General features: G+C 39.5%; 1 protein-coding gene and 1 long non-coding RNA gene across 10 annotated transcripts in view; one reads left to right on the top strand and one right to left on the bottom strand.

Moving 5' to 3' along the window:
* NCOA1 (nuclear receptor coactivator 1) overlaps window positions 1-20,425 on the bottom strand; it is a 247,378-nt gene that overhangs the window by 3,014 nt on the left and 223,939 nt on the right. For all 9 annotated transcript variants that reach the window (XM_058682688.1, XM_058682687.1, XM_058682686.1 and 6 more), the window contains 4 exons: window positions 19,787-20,189; window positions 12,830-13,004; window positions 7,269-7,452; window positions 3,333-3,422 (listed from right to left, as the gene is read on the bottom strand). In XM_058682688.1, the coding sequence (XP_058538671.1) occupies window positions 3,333-3,422; window positions 7,269-7,452; window positions 12,830-13,004; window positions 19,787-20,189 (852 nt within the window). The remainder of the gene's footprint in view (window positions 1-3,332; window positions 3,423-7,268; window positions 7,453-12,829; window positions 13,005-19,786; window positions 20,190-20,425) is intronic.
* On the top strand, window positions 9,889-10,783 carry LOC131484462 (uncharacterized). Its single transcript, XR_009248264.1, has 2 exons — window positions 9,889-9,962; window positions 10,022-10,783. It is a non-coding gene; the product is annotated as an uncharacterized LOC131484462 (long non-coding RNA).

Raw genomic sequence — 20,425 nt, 5'->3', positions numbered from 1 at the left:
AAGATTTGTGTAGTATCTAAATATACTCTTACATAGCTCCTTTACATGTTGCCTTTAGAATTACAGCAAAATATTAGTAGAACAATTTTATATTTAACTTATTTTTCCTGATAGACAATTCATTTAAACACATGAGCTAAAAATAACAGTAAATTACTAGCTGAGAACAGTGTGAATTTTCCCTTTAGCTACTTTCAGTAATAATACATGTATTCCTTAAAAATATTTAAAGTTGCATAGTTCTAGCATTTTCTATTGGGAAAACAAAGCCAGAAGTTAGTTTTTACAACCATCCTTATTAAAAAGTCATTTGTGGAACTGATTAAAGCCAGTATCACACTTGCGAATGTTCCAGACCAAGAACGGAGATGCTTCTAAGGCATCCAAGTACATCTAATAGTGTCTCAAGCGTTTGGCAAACTTGTGCTTCAGGTTTAATAGGTACATGAAGTATTTTAGATTAGTGATGCATTTTTCAGTCATTCATCACTAATTTATGTCAATTACACTCAGCTTTTTGGGAAAACTTTTCTATCCTAATAGAATAAAAGTTGTTTTCATCACCCTTTATTGGCCATATGTCAAATGTCCCGACCCCCAACTGGTGTATCAGTCCAGCTCCCATGTCTTCTCCTCTTGACCCATCTATACCTCCACACTGCTCTCCCTCAGAGAAGGCAGACAGCCCTGAGCTGTCTTCCAACCTGCTGGACTAAACTTTTATTTAGATTAGCATCACTTTCCTCTTTATCATCCTCTTCTCTGCCTGTTTTCTCAAGTTTTGATTCTTGACCCCACAGGCTCCTATCTGTCTTCTTTTGGGTTCTTTCCTGTGCATCTAACATACACCAACTCTCTGTCTGAGTCTAATTCTCTGGCTATCTCTGTGCCCTGTCCTCACCTCTGTTCTCTAACTTCTCTTTCCTACAGCTCCACCCCTGGCTTCCTCTCTCTCCGTGTCAACAATCCCCCTACTAGTCTCCCTCCTGTTTCTCTATAGTCTGTTCTTTTCCGGTTCTCTCCTGTCTTGCCTCCTCCCCATCTCCACTCTCCAAATACAGGTAGTCCTCAATCCTCCCTAAGCCCTCCTCTCTTGGTTCTCTTCCTTCTCCTTTTCTGTATATCTGTTTCTATATTTCTATTTAACTTGCTCCCAAGCTTCTGTTTGACAAATACAAAAGCACTGGAGCAAATAGAGATCACATGATGGGCTATAAGAAAAAGAAGATTCTGCCACTGAAACTTAGCATGAGCACAAGCTGTAGTGCTTGGAGGCACTGATGTAAAAAAACCAAAAAACAGCAGGTAAAATTTCACGTTTATGTGTTTCAACATATGAAATACTGGGCCACAGTACAAGGGGTTTCTGTCCCCGAACACTTAAAAACATTCTTAATGAAGGCATGATCAAACGAACTAGAGAGAATATTTTGCTTCTTTAAAAAGAATGTTTTTAAGATAATCTATTTTGAAATAAAAAAAAAATCAAAAAGATTAAACCAAACTTCAGCCACTTTGAACTGCTACTTAAAAACAGGTGCCTGAGCCCAGACCTCTGAGGACTTCAGATGCTGCCACACCTTCACAGACAGGCAGAGCAAGACGCGCGCAAGCCCTACGATTTGTCAGGTGAGAGGAACAGCACGAGAGCAGGGTCCCAACCTCTTAAGATTCTCCAGCAGAGTTTTATATCAATGCAATTGCTGTCTTGGAGCTCAAGAACTTTTAAACTTGGTTGTTTAGTTTTCACTAGTCTGCCGAGCTGCCCAGTATATGTCTCCGTAGGTGTGAGACCTTGAATACCTTCCAGTGAATGAAGACTTCACTTCCCCCAGCACGGAATCCCCTCTTCACTCTCATAGGCCTCAGATCCTCTTTCTTGATGCCCCGACTATGGACACGGCTCCTAACTGGTTTTTCTCTTTCTGGGGAGGCTGTCCAGTACTCCTTCTGTCCCTCAAGATGAAACCTGAGCTAGTGCTTATATCACTGTGCCCCCTCTAGGGGACACTTCATCTGTAGGACTCAGTCCAAACCCCTGAGTTTAGCATTCAAGGCCTCCAGAAATTTGCCCCAATCAATTTTTACCAATTTTATTTACTATAAAATCTTATTACAAACCCTTTACCTTCAGTGGATTTGGCTTCCCAGCACCGTGCTAAGGTATTACTGTTTCCCTGTCTCAGCTCCCTCTACTCCCAATGCCCTAGATTTCCCAGCTCACTCCTTCCTTCAGCCTCTGACACTTTCTACTTCATTTTGCCTTGTTAACTGTCCTCAAGGCCCAGTTCAGCTCCTGTGTAAATGCTCTTCTGACCCTCACAGCATTTTCTCTTTTAAACCTAATGGTTCCTGTCACTTGTAATGTAAATTTGAGTTTGCCTTCTTTGGTTATGTGACAATTTATGTGCATATGTCTACATGTTTTATCATTCAAGTGATATGGCAGAAAGAGCATGAACTTTGGTTGTTAGAAATACGTGGGTTTGAACCTCAGCTCTGCCCCTTTCTAGCTTTGTGAACTGTGTGCGTGGTTAAATCTCCTCAGGTTCTGTTTCTTCATCTGTGAAAAACTGGAATGCTACTTCCTTCATAGGGTCATAGGGAGGCTTACATGAGATAAAGCAGACAGTGCTTAGCACAGTGCTGGGCAAATTGTAAGTGTTTCACAAAAGAAACTTCCTTTCCTCATTTCTCCCCCAAAGTTCACCTAAAGGGCAAACATGTCTCATGTTTCGTTGTATCTTCACCTTACCATAATGCCTGTACAATATTTTTAAAATACACATTGAATAAGACACTAACGACCAAACCAAAGTTACTAAAGTGAACTAAAACACCCACAATCTCTAAATTTATGTTAATATAGGAAGGTGGCCATCCTTGCTATTTGAATTGTTTTGAAACGAACTTCTAAAAGGAGGCAGAGTACACAGCAGGCATTCTGTTTTGTCTGAATTGACTGAGATCTTTTGAGGTACTTGGATTACACACGAGTTTTAGAATGGTGCTTCTTTACAAAATAACAATTAGTGGCCACCATTTGTGATCCCTTTATCCTGTTTAACAACCAGATTAAACCTTTTGAAAGCTTCTCTCATTTAACCCTTTCAACAATTCTCTAAGCAGGTAACTTGTTAGTTCTGTTGGTTAGACAGCAGCCCAGGGAAGTCCTCTAACATGCCCAGGAGGACATAGCTAAGAAGAGGAGAGCCAGGACTCACATCCAGGTCTGACTCCCAAGGTCAGCCTCTTAACCATGATGCTGAACAAAGTTTCCTGTGTATCTAGAGTACACTTGGCAGCTCTGGGTTTAGAATTTTCTTACTGACCTGGGTTCCATCTGTTTCTGTTTTGAGAAGGTCAGTGGATGAGAGCTGGTTGCAGTAGAGGCCTGTGTGTCTCAGTGCTGGATCATTTATCTATTAAAGATAAGTACAAGACCAAATCACAAGCAAGTTGTTTAAGCTGAAGACCAAATTCTTCAATGAAAAGTAATCTCACTGACAGAAAATAGGAGTGCAGCAGGAATAAAGAGCTTAGCAATTTACTATGTTGTTATAAGTCAGGACAGTGGTTCCCTTTGTAGGGGTGAAGAGTGACATGAAAGTAGCATGAGAAGAACCTCTGGGTGCTACTGATAATGTTTTGTTTCTTGATCTGAATGGTAGCTTTAAAGAAGTGTTCAGTTTGTGAAAATTCACTGACTTGTGTATTTTTCTGTATACTCTATTTATACAATACTTCAATAAAAGTTATATTCACACACACACACACACACACACAAGTTAATTAGCAAATGACTTCTTTTTGTCATTAAGAGAAAACCAGATTAATCCGATTTATCCCCTGCCTGAATCAGCGAAAGAACTGGATAAAATATACGAAACGAAGGCACTCAAGACACTGGACAAACCCAATGAAGGAGAGTGACTCCTAAGAGCTGGGAAACAATGGAGATGAGTCCTATGATTGCCCCCGCCTACATCTACAGAGAATTTCCAGGCTGCAGCCAGCACGGGGACAGGGAACCCAGGCAGAGCCCGGCAGGCTCCGTGAGTGGAGAAGACACAGCTGGAAGTCTGAGATGGTCAAGGCAGCTGGAATTCAGAGGTCAGAATATCAGAGGAGTGGGAGCTACACAGAGAGGAAGCTCGGAAGATCTGCAGATGGACCCCTTGAGCTTGCAACTTAGTACTGATCTGTTAATGGCTTTTAGGGAACTACCCAAAGCAGAGGGAAGAGTCACCTGTGAAGATGCTGATGGAATAATTCCCAAAGGTCACACAGAGCTGGCAATAGGTCCTGACCTCACCAGCCAGAGTGGAAAACGTAATTCACATAGTATCAGGTAGTGTATTAGAAAGGCTTTGCCTCAGCAGTAAAGGAAAACGAGCCCTATACTAAATGCTGCTCTGGTCGCATTAAACAAAAAAGGAAGACCTGAAAGGACCAAACTGTTTCAAGTAACTTAACCAGTCCCAGAACAAAGCTCAAGAATGTAGGAGTATCAATGAGGTAAAATTCACATGTGTGGCACCCAATAAAAACTTACCAGGCATGCAAATTAGCAGGAAGATATGATCCATGATGAAAAGAAAAGTCAATCAATTTGAAACCAACCCCAAAATGATGCAGATGATAGAACTGACAGGCAAGAATATTAAGACAGTTATTATAATAACCGTATTTCATATGTTCAAGAAAATAAGAGGAAAGACTAAACATGTTAGCGGCATGGAAGATATAAAAGAGGTCCAAACTGAACTTCTGGAGATGGAAAATAGAAAACCTGAGAAGAAAAATACACTGAATAAAACTAACAGATCAGACACTGCAAAAGAAAAGATTAGTGAATTTAAAGTTATAGCAATAGAAACTATCCCAAATCAAACACACAGAGAAAAAAAGAAAAAAACCATTGACCTTGCATCCCTCCTCCTCAAATCTGCAAACCCAGGGAATCTGTGATCTGGGGGACAACTTCGAGTGGCCTACTTTGTATGTGTGTGTGTGTGGGGGGGGTGTGCGTGTGTGGGGGAGTCTCTGAAGGAAAGGGGGGTGGGTGGTGACAGAAAAAATATTCGAAGAAACAATGGCCAATGTTTTTCCAAATTTGATGAAAATTATACATCCATAAATCAGGAAGCTCACTGAAGTCCCAGCACAAGAACCATGAACACAATCACTAAGGCATATGGTAATCAAATGGCTTAAAACCAGCGACAGGCAGAATAATCTTAAAAGCAGCCAGAGAGGGAAAAATCAATCGTGTACACAGGAACAAAGATAAAATGCCAGCAGATACCTCATCAGAGACACTGCAGTGAAGCAACGTCTCCAAAGTACTGAAAGCTAAAACTAAAGCCAACCTAGAATTCAGGGAAAACTTTCAAAGATGAAGGTGAAACAAAAGCTTTCTCAGACATACAAGAGCTGAAGGAATTCATCAGCAGCAGACTATAAAAGATGTTAATGTTAAATGAAGACCTTCAGGCAGAAGGAAAACGATACCAAGCTGGAAATTTGGATCTACACACAGGAAGGAAGAATACTGGAAATGACTACATGGGTAAATACAGGAGCCTTATTTAAATTAAAAATATGTATCTAGTTGTTTAAAGTAAAAGCATGTGGGGCATATGACATACGTAGGCACAATATGTACGATAACAACAGCAGAGGAAGGGAGAAATGGGAGCAAACAGCTGTGAGGTTCTTATATAAGAGGTCATATAACAGCGCTTGAAGGTACATGGCGATAAGTTAAAGATGTATGCTCTGAACTCTGAAGCAACCGCTAAAATAACAAAATGGAGGTATATATAGTTAATAAGCCAATAAAGGAGATAAAATGAATTAAAGTGTTCAGTTAAACCCCCAAAAGGCAGGAGATGGAACAAAGAGAAAACAAGATGAGATATTTAAATTCAGCCATACCAATAATCACATTAAATGTCAATGGGCTAACCACTCCAATTAAAAGGTGCAGATTGTCGAACTGAATAGGAAAGCAAGACCCAGCTATATAAGAAATACGCTTTAAGTGTAATATTCTTTTACCTAATTCATTATATTTTTCATTACTTTGTTTTAATCTTCTGGAGATAGTGAAAAATTCTAATAACTGAATAATAAGGACAAGAACAAGAAACAACACTATTTAGGTCTTCTATTTTGCTATAGGAAATAAATCACTAAGTTATTGATTTTTTCCCTGCTAAACTCTTAAGGGACTTATTATATAAAGTGGGGGGATGAGGAATGGAAAGTTAAAAAAATTTTTCAATAAAAAATATTCTATAGAAAAGGTAATCAGTGTTCACATGTTTGTTAAGATTTGCTATAAATTATAGCTACATGGTCACAGTCTAGTCACCAGTCTACTTTGTGGTTGCTGAAAATGAGAATAGCAACTATAGGCAGTTACCCCAATGACCTTAAACATCATTTTGAATTTAGTCATTCTATCCTTAAAAATCTTCAGGAGGCTCCAGGATAAACTCTAAAACATTCAGATGGCTTGCGAGATCCCCTAAAAAGCTTACCACATAAATTCTGCTTTAAACATAATATAAATGTCCCCTTAACATTCATTAGACTTTCAACCTCTATTCCTGCCTAGATTATGCTGTGGCAACCGGTCTTGAATATTCTTTTCTATTCTCTTTCTTTAGGCAAATCTTCCAAGAAGCCTTTCCTAATTAGACGTTTTTCGTTTAAACTCTCAGTAGTTAATTGTACATCTTCCTAATCTGACATAAATATGTATGGCGCTATGGAGGCCCATCTCTTACACAGAGGTTTTGTCCTATTATTCAACTGATCCTTTGTTAATGTCGTGTCTCCCCAACTTGTCAGCATTATCTCCCACAGAACTACCTTTGTATATAGTTAGTAGTGAATAAATGTTTGTTGAACTGAAAGGGAAAAATGAAGAAAATGTGTTCAGAAGATAAAGGGGTATGCTCCGAGCCAATATATTATATGTATCATTTTATAATAAATCTGAAACACTAAAATCTCTTGAGACTAAAATCTTAGGAGGTCTGTCAAAATTTCCACTGTGTATCTTAAGAGAGGCTAACTCAAAAGACAGTGGGAAAAAAATAAAGAAGTGCATCTTCTCCCCCCAGTGTTACTGAGAAACAATTAACACACATCACTGCGTGGTGTGGTAATTTCTGACAAGCAACTGCGAACATACCTGATTTTCCCTGGAATAACGACTCGTGGTGTGTGGTGTGCATGCCAGCTGTGCCACTTACCTGCTCAGGGCACACAGTGTTCATTCCTGGCATCTGCAAAGAGCTCATCTGCATCTGGCCCATCATCGGGTTCATGTTCTGAACATTTGTGTTTCCACCTGCCATGGACACGGTGATGCTCATATTGTTGTACACTCCGGGCTGCGCAGGCGTGGGCTGGCTCTGGACAGCTTGACTGAACACGCTGTTAACTCAAAAACAATCCCAGTTACATCCACGGATTGTGAACGTGGGGATGATGTGACTGGACTCTGTTTCTTAATTATTAGATAAAATGCGATAGAAAATATTATACGTTTTTAAATGACGTGTAAGACTTTATCTTACTACAATATATAAAGACTGAGTATAATTCGGATGAATTTTGAACTCTGCACAGAGGATTTAATAACTACATAAAGCTCATTTTAAGTGACAATTATCTGGCCTTGTATCCGAGTTGTTAAGCTCCAATTAGCTGAATAATTAAGAACATAAGTTGTCCACATAAGTAAATCTTCAAGATAACTGAAGTTTATTCATTTAACCATCAAAACCATTCTAAAATTTGTTACACCATTTTATATTCCCAAATAGAGAATGTTCTATTTAAGCAAAATGCCTGGGATATATATCAATCCTCAATAGATGCTCATTGAATAAATTAACAAATTCAAAGATGGCATTCTTGTATTGTCATTGCTTGTATATTTTCTTAGACTTAGTATTTTGTTTCACTTATTCCTTGTCTCTCTGCTCATTCATGGCACATGGCAAGCACTCGGTAAATATCTGATGAATAAGTGACTTATGGACATAGGTTATTACTCAGTGTTGTCAACTGATGAGGTTTAGACTGCTTCTTATTTATGGATTTTTCTGGGATCTACACCAATGTTTTTCTAACTGTAGTCCAGAGAGCATCTGCAAGAGAATTCCCTGGGACTCGTTGAAAACTGGGAGGCAGCTATGCTTACCACTATAGCACCAATGCCGGGACTTATTAAAAACTGAGACTCCCAGGCCTTACTCCAGCCCTAGTGAATCACAGTTTCTGAGGATGGATACAGAAAGTTGCATTTCTAACTATTTATGCACATTAAGACTCAAGGGACTTTATTCAGTGTTCTATAGCTTGCCGTCATTTCTCAAAGTTTCAGCTTCTGGCTGCTTTCAATATGCTATAAACTAAGAGGAATATAACCAGATATATTTATTTGGCAAATGTAAATGTTTAAAGACTTCACAGGTCTTCTCAGGCCTAAAGACAGCTTTATGTCTTTTCTAGAAGCAAAATGCAAAGGCAATTATGTTTTTCAGAGGGCTTGTTTTATGGACTTGCTTCTTCATGGCCTCGTTCTGGACTTTTGTTACACCAAAGATCTTAAATGTTAAACCAGCTTCTTCTCTTAGCTGGTAGAATAGTATGGAATAAACTCCCAAGTAAATACATCTGGAAACTTTATATTTGAACCCCAAAATTCTAAATGATACAGATACACACATCTAAAGGAAAATAATATGAGTTGTGTCTTTTGTAAATTCTTCAAAACATCAAATGTTTGATTATCATCAATTGTTAAACAATATGCTGCTGGTAAAATTCCACCTATTTTAATGTTAATTCTGGAGAATTTGATTTCTAAAAATCATTTACCCCATCAATTGCTTATCTATTGCTTGCTAGCTCCTGGGAGGTAAGCAGGATGTACTGACATTTATAGTTTCTGGTAGATTAAGGTAATCATACTAAAATTAACAGGCCAAGAAACAGCCTATTCATCATGTCTGAAGAAAAGTAGCAGATTTTCCCCAAGTAATTATAAAACACAAATGCTCAAAGAAAATTACATGCCCAGGAAATGGTCAATAATACATCTTTGAGCCATTAATGTCTGTACAGTGTGTATGCTTGTACAGCGTCCCCACAACTAAAGGTGAGGAAAAACCTATTAGTTTGCTGCCCATTTTCTAATGAGAACATTTCTGCCACAGACAATGCTCATTTGTCAACAGATACATAAATCACCACTGTGGAGGCTCAGCTCAGGGCTATGTAAGCTAATGCCTGCAGAAGCTTCAAGGGCTGCAATGATGTCATTCTTAGTGAAAAAAAGTTTAGGATTTAATTTCTTTTCACATTTTATACTTGGGACTTATATTCACTTAAGTTCTTTCAGACTGCTCTTGCCAATAGTTCCATTTCAGTTTCTTCCATTATGGGAAGAAGACCACGCCCTTCTGCAGCATAACTCCCTGTTCTAGGCCTCAGAGGGACTGTAGGCTTCACTGGCACCTTAGGCCTCCTTCCCTCCCTCTGCTTTCCTGGCCACCCTGGGGGCAATTACTGCAGTTTCCTTAGGCTAGCCCCAGGTGTTTGGTAGCCCCTAAATCATGGTGCAGGGGGGAAGGTAAGGATGAAGACTTCCGGCCTGAAGTGGCTTTCATAGATACAGGTATTAACAAGCAGGGAGGCGCTCCAGGTCAAATAAGTCTAAAAAGGGAGGGTTAAACAATAGGCCTTCCTAGACTTTAAAATGCTAATAAGTGCTAGGAATCTTCAGAGCGATTAGTGTGACACAGAAACCTGCACCGTTCCAGGACAAAGAGCCTTGCTTTAACCCTTTCTTTTTCTTGCCACCGGAGAGATAATGAAAAAGAATCACATTACACTGTCTCGGAACCCTATTACATCATTCTACTAAAAGAGTCTTTGTTTTCACGTTTTACTCCTCTCACTCCTGTCACCAAGTGGACTCTCGGTAACTCGACAGCAAGGGCAGTTCCCCCCTGCTCCTTGCAGTGTCTTGCACTGTGCAATACAAACAGGGAGTGGTCGCAAAATACACGTGGCCTGTGTCAACTAATACGCTTTCACACGTGAAGCAAATAAGCAAGTGCGAATGCTTGAAGAGTTGATCTATTTTCTTCTTCAAGTGATTTGGCAAAGTCAAAGTTCACAAAAACCGTGGAAGTACAAGAAAAATTCAAGTCCACTTTGAATCTGAATTCAAGAAGTCACCCAGGCAGGGGAGGGAATTTCTGTATCCATTCACTCAACAGATGTACATTAAGTGCTCACCTGTTCTAAAGGATGGACATACCCGAGTAAACAAAAACAGAGTCCTGGCTTTTAAGATGATTATATTCTAGTTGGAGGAGACAGACCATAAACAGACAGACTAACACACAATATGTGTGGTGTTAAGTACTAGGAAGAGACATACAGAAGGCAAGGAAGGGATCAGGGGGTAGAAAATGCTGTTGTTTTGGAAATGATGGTCAGGGAAGTTTCATCTGGTGACATTTAGTATCTATGTCTAATAAGGTGAGATTTAAGGAGAGACTTGAAGTGTGACAGCGCAAACCATGTGGCTACTGTGAGAAGAACATTCCAGCAGAGGGACTTAAAAATGCAAAGGCCCTGAGTTTGCAATGTACTTGGCACACGTGAGCACCAGAAGAATACACAGACACCAGTGTGGCAGACTGAGTGATGGCAATAGCAGCTGAGGTCAGAAGGTACCCAGGAACAAGATCATGTGGGCTTCACAGGCCCTATATTGTACTTTGAGTAAGTTGGTGAGTTCTGAGTAATGGACTGACATACTGCCCATGTTCTGAAAGCATCACTCTGGCTACCATGCAGAGATTACACGGCAGGGGAGTGAGGGTGGAAGCAGGAGACAGAAGGCTACTGCACGGTCCTGGAAAAAGATGGTGGCTCACACTAAAGAGTACAGTGGGACGGGTAAGAAGTGAGAGCTGCTAAGAAGCTGATGTGATTTGCTGATGGCATGTCTGATGTGGGATGTGAGGGAAAGAGAAGAGGGTTTCTCCTGAATAACTGGAAGAATGAGGTTGTAGTTTACGGAGATGGGGAAAGGTAGGAGAGGAGCTTTGGGGAAGAAGACCGTGGTAAGTTTTAGACGCCTATCAGATTTCTGACTGGGATGTTGACTGAGCAGCTGGATGTACACCATGGTGTTCAGGGGAGAAGTCGGGGCTGGAGATTTAAAGCGGGGAGTCAGGAGCATCAACATGGGCATTTATAGCCGTTAACAGTGGATGGCATAACCAAGGGAGCAAGTAGACAGAATGAGCTCTGAGGATTTCAAGTGGAGGTCAGGGAGATGAGGAAATCCAGTGGAGGACACCAAGAGATAGGATGAGAGTCACCTTTCTCAAGAGAGAAAGCTGTTCCAGAACCCAAATGAAGAAGGGGCTTCAAGAAAGAATAAATGCTCAACTATATCAAATGCTACCAACGATCTCTGCATTTGGCATTGTAGAGGTCTTGCCTACCTTGACAAGAATACTCTGGAAAAGCGGCAGGGATGAAAGCCTGACTGGCCAACAAGGAATGGAAGGAGAGGTAGCATTAGAGTACAGTCTTTCAGGGAATTTAACTGTAAAAGGGTGTGGACCTGTCAGCCGGACCTTGTTTTTACCAAGACACGTTTAAGTGCTTAGGTGTAGGTATGGAGCAAGAGTTTAGTTGGGTTTATAATCATGGACCATGGACTCTAAAGTGAATTTAGGAAGCTGGGATTAGAACACATTAGGAGACTAACTTCTTCCTGCAGGTTATATAGATGGTTCCATTTCTACCTAATTCACACACAGTCCTCACTAAGAGCTACGCAGTTCTCAAAAGGGAAGATTTCCTCTCACCTTTCAGTGAACTTTAGGAGAATATGGTCTTAAGTTTTCAACTTTAACTGCCTTACTTATTATGTTGTCAGATCAAACGGCTTCCCTGTCATTAGAACCAAGACACAACCTAATTAAAACCCTTATAAAACTCAAGTGAAGTGTGAAAAGTTCAGCAGCCAGGATTTGGGGGGGAAATGACATCCGTGAGATAATTCTAAGCAGAATGGGCAAGGTGAGGCCACTGAAAATCTAGAGATTCAAAAAGCTGGATGAGGCAGAATGGCCTTAGAAGCCTCAAAACCTTTGCTGTTGCTATGAGATCTTTCAAACGTGCTGAGAAGGGTGAAACCTGTATGCTCACTATTCAGCTCTAGTGAATTCTGATGTTTTGCCATTCTTGCTTTAGATTTTCAGGATTTTCTAAAGTAGGCTCCATGCCCAGCATGGAGCCCAGCGCAGGGCTTGAACTCACGACCCTGAGATCAAGACCTGACCTGAGATCAAGAATCAGATGTTTAACCGACCGAGCCACCCAGGCACCCCTAAGACTTTTAGGATTTTTAAGTGTTTTTATAAAGAATGACTTTTTTTTTTTTTTTTTTTTTAAAGTGCCCATTTCTATATCTGTCCCAGGGAAGCTCTGTTACACACGGGAGTTGATCACATTCTTCAGGTGTGCTGGGGGTGGGATGGAAAGGTTGGGGGACATTAGGTCACTTTTCCATACTGTAAACATACAGATTTGTCTTAAAAACGACTTGAAACTTAAAGGATTTAAAAGTCATTATTTTTCTTTGCTAAAACACAAAATTCAGTTCCATGAACTTGCAAATGGCAGTAGCCAATAATCTATTTGGATTGTGAAGGCAGGAGCGTTCTGTGCTGCAGAGGATCAGGGATGTTCATATATAAAAACTGCCCCTTACTTGTTGTTTCCCATTGCTCCTTGCTGCCAGGCCTTCATGTCTGGTGACTGGTACCCCGAAGTGGGTGGAGTCTGCTGGAGCAGAGAGCTCTGAGGAGGAGGGATTGGCATCGGCACCATGGAGCTCCCAGGGCTTAGAGATGGAGCAAAGCTGGCCTCACCTTGGGGAACCATTCCTGCAAATTAACACAAATTAATTTAAGTGAATACTATAAATTTATTAATCCCATAAAAGAGAACCCCTCCCCCCCCCCCCCGCCAAGGATCTGTCATACTAGAAGTTAGAAATAGCCTATTCAACAGAGTAGAGAAAACATTTCAGTTTCTTCAAAATAAGGCCAGAAATTTCAGTATAAACAGTCAGACAAGTAAACATAAAATAAGTTTGGAAGAATACTTTCTATTAACTGAGATATTGATTTGGGTACCAAGATTATGTATAATGGTTTTTTTTCTGTTCTTTGCTTACACGAATTTTTAAGTGTGAAAGACATGTATGTCAGATTACTTGTGTCATAAAAATAAGTTAGAAAGGGAAAAAGGCTAAGATAAATGCATGTGTGAAATGAAAAATGACAAAGTTTTTCTGTCCATGCCTCAGTCACCTTTGTGGGCCCTTCTTCCCTTCCCTGTCCTTTCCTTTTAAGCTTTATTGAGATATAATCTACATAGCCTCAAATTCACTCATCGAACTGCACAACTCAATGATTTTTAGTAAACCATATGGAGCCATGCATCTATCACCCTGAAGGCCTCCGATGCCTGTCTACAGTCATTCCTTTCTCCTATCTCCAGCCTCAGGCAACCACTGATCTGCTTTCTGTCTTGACAGATGTGCCTTTTGGGGAATTCTCACATAAACGTAATCCTATAAGGTCTTTTGTATCTGGCTTCTTAGTGTTTTTGAGGTTGACCATTCTGTAGCATTTATTGGTAGTTCATTCCTTTCTATGCAGGGCAATTCTTCTTTTTTTTTTTTTTTTTTAAAGTTTATTTATTTGAGAGAGAGAGAGAGAGAGAGAGAGAGAGAGAGAGAGAGAGAGAGAGAGACAGAATCCGAAGCAGGCTCTGCAATGTCAGCACAAGCCCGACGTGGGGATCGAACTCACGAGCTGTGAGATCATAACCTGAGTCAAAATCAAGAGTCAGATGCTTGACCATCTGAGCCACCAAGGTGCCCCTCTATGCAGGGTAATTCTTATTAGCAGCTATTGATATAATTGTGTTGAAAATCAGCTGGCCATAACATTAACAGTTTATTTATGGATTTTTATTCTGTTGCAGTGATCTGTGTGTCCACACTTGTACTAATACTATATTGTCCTCATTGATGTAACTCTATGGTAATTTTTGAAACTGACAGTCATCCAACTTGGCTTTTCTTTTTCAAAATTGTCTTGGCTACTCTGGGTCCTTTACATTCCCATATAAATTTTAGGAGAAGCTTGTCAGTTTCTTCAAAAAGCATGCTGACATTTTGACTGCATTGAATTATGAGATCAATTTGGAGTGAATTTAGCATCTTTTCAGTCTTTTTCCAATTTCATTTTATACAGTTTCCATTGTTATATCTTCAAGTTCATGAATCTTTTCTTTTGTAATGCCTAATCTCCTTTTTATCCCATCTACTATACTTTTCATCTCAGACATTGTCCTTCTTTTCTCCAAAAGTTTGATTTTGGTTTTAGTTATATCATTCTTACCTTTACTTAGTATGTTCAAGCTTTCCTCCAGTTTCTTGACCATACAGAATGTATAATTATTATAAATTATACATTGAGACAATTGTATGACTCAATGTCCTGTCTACTAATTCTATCATTTGTGTGATTTCTGAGTTGGTTTTGATGACTGATTTTTCTCCTTATCATTGGCTTTATTATCTTGAATCTTTGGGTGTTTGGTAATTAAAAAGTTCGGAACCCAGACCTTGTGGATTTTACCTTGTTAGGTGCTAGATTTTTAAAAGTCCTTTAACTATTTTCAAACTTTGTCTGGGTTGTAGTTAGATTATATGGAGACAGTTTAATTCTTTTGGGTCTTGTGCCTTAAGGGACAAGAGCAGAGTTTAGGGCATATTTTGCCCTATTACTGACGCAAAACCCTTCTGAGTATTCTACTTGACATCCCACGAATTCTGAGGTTTTTAATTCTGGCTGGTGGGAAGAGAAGCTGGCCCTGTGCGAACTTTGTAAATTGTTCTCTATAATCTTTCCAGGTGTTTTTCCCTAGCGTTGGTTTGTACACACACACACACACACACACACACACACACACACACACCTGAGTGGGACCCTGTGCACATCTCTGTGGCTCTCTGTGTGACTCCTTCCTTGTCCTATGAGACCTCTAGTTTTCCTGAGATCTCTAGTTGCCTGGCTTTCCTGGACTCCCAGTTCCATGGGCTCGACTCAGAGAAACCACTGGCTCCTGTTGGATTCCCTCTCCATGTAGCATGGTCTGGACAATTTCAAGAACTATGGTTTAATGTACTTTGATTTTTTGTTTGTTTCAGATGGGAGAATAAATCTGGTTCCTGTTATTCCACCTTAGGCAAAAGTGTAAGTCCATAATAGTTTAAAAGAGTAAAAATGGATTTCTTGTCCAGGATTTCTGTTATGCTGGCACTTTGTATTTTTTTCCTGACAAAATACATTTCATAGTTAAATACTTTTGAGGTACTGAAAGTTATAAAGGTACAGAAAAAAAAAATAATGTCATAATTTGATTATCTATAATTTAGTATAATTCCTTCAAATCTTCCTTTATAAAATGTTGCACAATTTTGTGACCTGCTTCTTTCCCTTATGATTATATCATAAGCATGTTTCTGTGTTTTTAATGTCTCTTTATAAATATAATTGCATATTCTGTGTTTTGCTATTGTTATAATGATTTTTCTCTTTTTGTTTGGTTAACCTGGCTAGAAATGTAGTTAACTTATCCAATTTTGTTTTTTTTAATAGGCTACGATTTTAAAAATATTTAAAATTTTCTGTGAAAGCTGAGCCAACTGTAGACTTCCTATTGTTTTTTCTTTTATTATATGTTTACTTTTTTCTTGGTAAAGATTTTATAAATAAAGCTACAGATTTTCTCTCTGCTGCTTCCTCCATGTGTAATTTAATCTCTGATAAATAATTTGAGTCAGAATATATGGAGAAATTATTGTTTTCATCTATGACTCTAGAAGGTGGTTTTTCCCCCCAACACCTTCATTTATATGTTGACTATCTGCACACATTCTAAATTTTAACCATTTTGGTTGCGATCTTTGAAAAATTGCTTCTTGGTTCCTAATGCATTCTTAACCTCACTAATGGTGAAATAATTATTTTCAGAAAAATATATATGTGGGGGAGGAAAAGATACTTATTGTATTCTGGACATTATTCTATAGAATCAAAGTTGAACACGATGTAAGAGATTGCAAGTATATCAGCATAGTTTCTGACATTTCTTTCTGGACTCATCTCACATTCTGTTTTCCTTATCAGATGACCTCATTTTAGTCCGAAGAACCAGCTTGTGAATGATAACTGGAGGGGCAGTCAGAATTCTGATTCTGGCCCCGCTATCACATTGGACCTTGGGATCCCTTGGACTAGACAATCTAGTTCCTTCCAGTTTAAAATTTCTATAGTTCTGTCTTTGCCTAGACCAGGCTAAGTATTCCTGTTGGACCATAAACAGTATCACAGCCATTTGGCAGCAGCAACTAGAAAGGGGATTCATCTTTCCATTCATTTACTTCTTCAAAGATTCATTGAGCAGCTACTCTCCCCACCAGATCACTGTGCTAAGCAACAGAGAAACTAAAAGGGTTAATGCTTTGTTCAATCAAGGACCTTGCTGTTTAAAAGTAAGGCAGGTAGGTGAACAAGTGGCTGTAAGACAGGGTGATGGGTGCTTATGATTGGAAGCAGTCAGGGAAGGCTTCCCAGAGGAGGCATCTCTGGAAGACGGGAGGAACAGGAATGAGGCAGGTGAATGAAGGATATTGGTTTGAGACAGAGGATACAGGATGTACAAGGCCTAGTAAGTAAAGAGAGTGAGGTATGCACTCTTCCTTGGAACTTGAGAAGTCTGTTACAACTGGAACACTGAGACATGGAGAGAAGGGGAAGAGGAACTGATGAGTCCAACTTTGGACAAGTTGAATTTGGGTGCTGGTCAAAAGAAAATTCAAGTATGTCTGTCATCAGGCAGCTGTACACAAGAGCCAAGAGATCTGGTTAGGGATACAGAAGAGAGTCATTAGCATGAAGAGGTCACTGAAGCCACAGGAGTAGATGAGATCACTTAGGAGGAATGGGTGGAGTAGCATGTTTACTGTAGTTCACAGAACAGGGAGCTGTGGACTGGCTTCAAGGAATTCATGAAGTGGGTACAAAATTTTGTAAAAATTTCCATCATATTTACTTTAAATATCACCTTAGTATCAAATAAATTTTAAATGTCTAATTCTGTTCTTGTGCACTCATCATTGAGGCACGATAGTCTAGAAAAGTTTGTGGTTTTTGGAAATAAAAGAAAGCATACTCTGCCATTAATATTACCCACACATTCCTTCATTTACTTTGGGCCTATATTGAAAAGACGCCAAAGCAAAAGACAAAAGTTAATGAATTCAACTTTTGGTTTTACTATCATCAATGAACACAACAAACTTTTTCTGCCAAGGGCCAGATGGGAAATATTTCTGGTTTTGCAGGCTACAAGGTTTCTGGTATAATTACTCAACTCTGTATGAAGCCAACCAGAGATGACACTATGTAAACTAATGAGGATGGTTATAATCAAACTTTATGTTACAAATTTTATTTATAAAAACACGTGGCGGCCTTGATTTTATTTTATTTTTTGAAAGAAGGCCTCATTTGAAAAGGCTGAAAACTTTTCCAGAACTTGAGTTTGTATTCCCACAAAACCTGGTCTTGAAGATTTCTACCAGATTGCTGATAATGTTGGAATGAGGTTGTAACTTAGAGCAGTGGAAAAACTAAAAACATTGCCTCTTTAAATGTTCTTTTGCTCTCCAGAAAAACTGCCAATTCCCCCCTATTATTTTGAAGCAGTTCAGGGAAGAACCGAAAGCTCTGTCATTCATTTCAATTTGCACCTGGATGAAAACAACCACTCTCCCGAGTGCATCCAGCGTCTGGGTTTTGTTTGTAGTATGAATGCTGACTTTACCAAAGATGAATTCTTACTTTGTGAAAAGCATTTTCCTGCCCATCAAAATTTGGACTAGAAGAAAAATCCATGTACCAGATAGAGCCTTACAAAGGGTAGCAACACATCCAGCTGTGCGGCTTAGAGAAGTAAACTCCACCAGCTCATTATCTCAATCACTGTGTACCACAACAGATCAGACTAGACCCACAACTCTGAAAGAAATCTTGTCAATTTCACTGGCAATGGGGTTCTGAAGCCCTGCTTTTCTAGGTGGCTTTGTGGAGGAACCAGAGCGGGATAGGAAGTTCTTTCTTGGCTTTCCAGAGAAGAGGTGTTAAAGAGCATGACTGAAAATAGATAGAAGTACTGTTTTCATTATTATTTTTTTAAGAGAAAAGAGTCTTTGGGGAATTTACTAATGTTTGGCTTACTCACAGCTATTTTTTTTTCACCAGTGAACGAGATAATCTTTTGATTTGAGGCTCTGTAATCAATATTATGAATGCAACTCTATTTGCTGTCTGGGCTAAGTTGCCTTTTGAAGAGCAGTGGGGAAAGAGATATCTAATGGAGTCTTCTAACGTTGGAGGAAGTACTTCAGCAGGCTGGAATAAAGTGAAAAAGCCTTGTCAAGTTCTTTGCATGCAGAAATCGTAAGACACATGAAAGTGGCCTTCAAAAGGTTCAGACGATATTATAATTAGGATATGGATTTATAATCCTTTTCTTGCCCATACAGATATTGTCAGTGATATAAGCCAGCCAAAGATGACTTCATTGTGCTGAGGACAAAGGAACTGATGTGACATAATTTTGAGTAAAAGGTTTTAGAGAATTCTGGTGCTGTCTGACACAAGTCTCCCTAGATAACTTAATTTGATAGTCACAGGATTTTAGTACTTGTTGCCACCAGAATGAAAGTCTACATTGATTTGGCTGTCAAAGTTGATAAGCATATTGCCATGTAAGAAATCTCTATAGAACTGCAACATTTTATTCAAGTCAAATAGCAGCCTTCTCATGGAAATTCATTTTTAGGCTGCCTTATAATTCACTTTTTCTTTCACTTATAAAATGAAGGGATTTGTTTCAATTTTTCCCCAGGAATTTGCCATTAAATTTGCATCAAAGTTTGATTAAATATCATGGATTAAACAAATGTGTTTTATTGCCACTACCCATTAGAATCTGAAAGCGACAGAAGTAAAATTTAAAGGGACATCATCCGCTAGGACAAAGAGAATAGAAGGGAGACAGTGCAAACAAAAGCTTAAAAAGGAAAAAACCTTCTGAAAGCCAGAAAGTTCCTGATATTCCAGAGGAATAGCTTGTAACTTAAACAGCTAAGAGTGCTCCAATGAGAAGTCTGAGACACTTTGTAAAGATGTGTTATCCCTATATAAACTATCAAAAGACCAAAATCTCCAACATAAGGAAAACACTGTAGGCAAATTTTGAGTTAATGTACTTCAACTCACTGTCTGAAGTGGACTCTCATGAGATTCTCACAAGGACCCGTGACAGAAAGTAAGAAAATAAAAGAATATGCTTTGCAGACAAAATGTTAAAAATGTTAGAATCAGACAGGTCCTTCTGGATTGTGTCATTAATCATCTTAGGTTTCAACGAGCCTCAATGAGCCATTAGTGGCAAGAGAGGAGTCTGAAGCCTGGATCTCCTGACTCCCAGGTCAGCATCTTTCTTCTTCAGCTCACTGCCTCACCGTCAGCGAGCCTGTACGTACACGTAATAAAGCAGCATAGAGGTGTAATCCTCATACCTGATCCTGGATACTGGAAGACATTCTGCTGCATCTGAGGATTGATTCCAGTGCCAAACTGTCCTCCCATGTTTCCTGTCATGCCTCTGTTCACCATGCTGTTGCGGTTGGCCAAGGTTGACTCGGGATTTGCTGCCAGTTGTGAAAACGGGCTGGTAGAAGCAGGTGGGGTTCCTGGATTTGTACCATAGTTTGGTGGGTAGGGAAATTGCTGCGGAGCACCCTGAGGAAGACGGGGGTTCCCCATTTGAACTGGCAGTCCAGATGAGGGAGGGAGGTTGTTCCCAAAGCTTTGTTGCCTCATGAGCATGGCTCTTTGCTGCTGTATTAGCTGCCTCTGTCGGTGCTGTTGGCTGTACAACTCCCGCTGGCGCTGTGCCAACATTTGGGCGTTCAGGGGTGGCTGCAAAGGAGAAAACAAATCCTCACTTATTAATATTGTTATCATCGCCACCTATTTTGGAAAGCTTACAGGATAAAGCCTAGTAGCTTGGGACAACAAAATATGTAGCAATTATCACTATGACTTCGATCTTATCTGACTTTAGGTTGTTACGAGACTTTTTTCTTTTTCATTTCCCCCAAATTTACTGTGTTTCTTAGTCCCCTCCCTTTTTAATGTTTACTTATTTATTTTGA

This window comes from Neofelis nebulosa, chromosome 9 (genome assembly GCF_028018385.1).
Source record: "Neofelis nebulosa isolate mNeoNeb1 chromosome 9, mNeoNeb1.pri, whole genome shotgun sequence".
In the NCBI taxonomy this organism is placed as follows: Eukaryota; Metazoa; Chordata; class Mammalia; order Carnivora; family Felidae; genus Neofelis; species Neofelis nebulosa.
The sequence above is the reverse complement of the archived record's forward strand: the minus strand, read 5'-3'. Positions and strand labels throughout refer to the sequence as shown.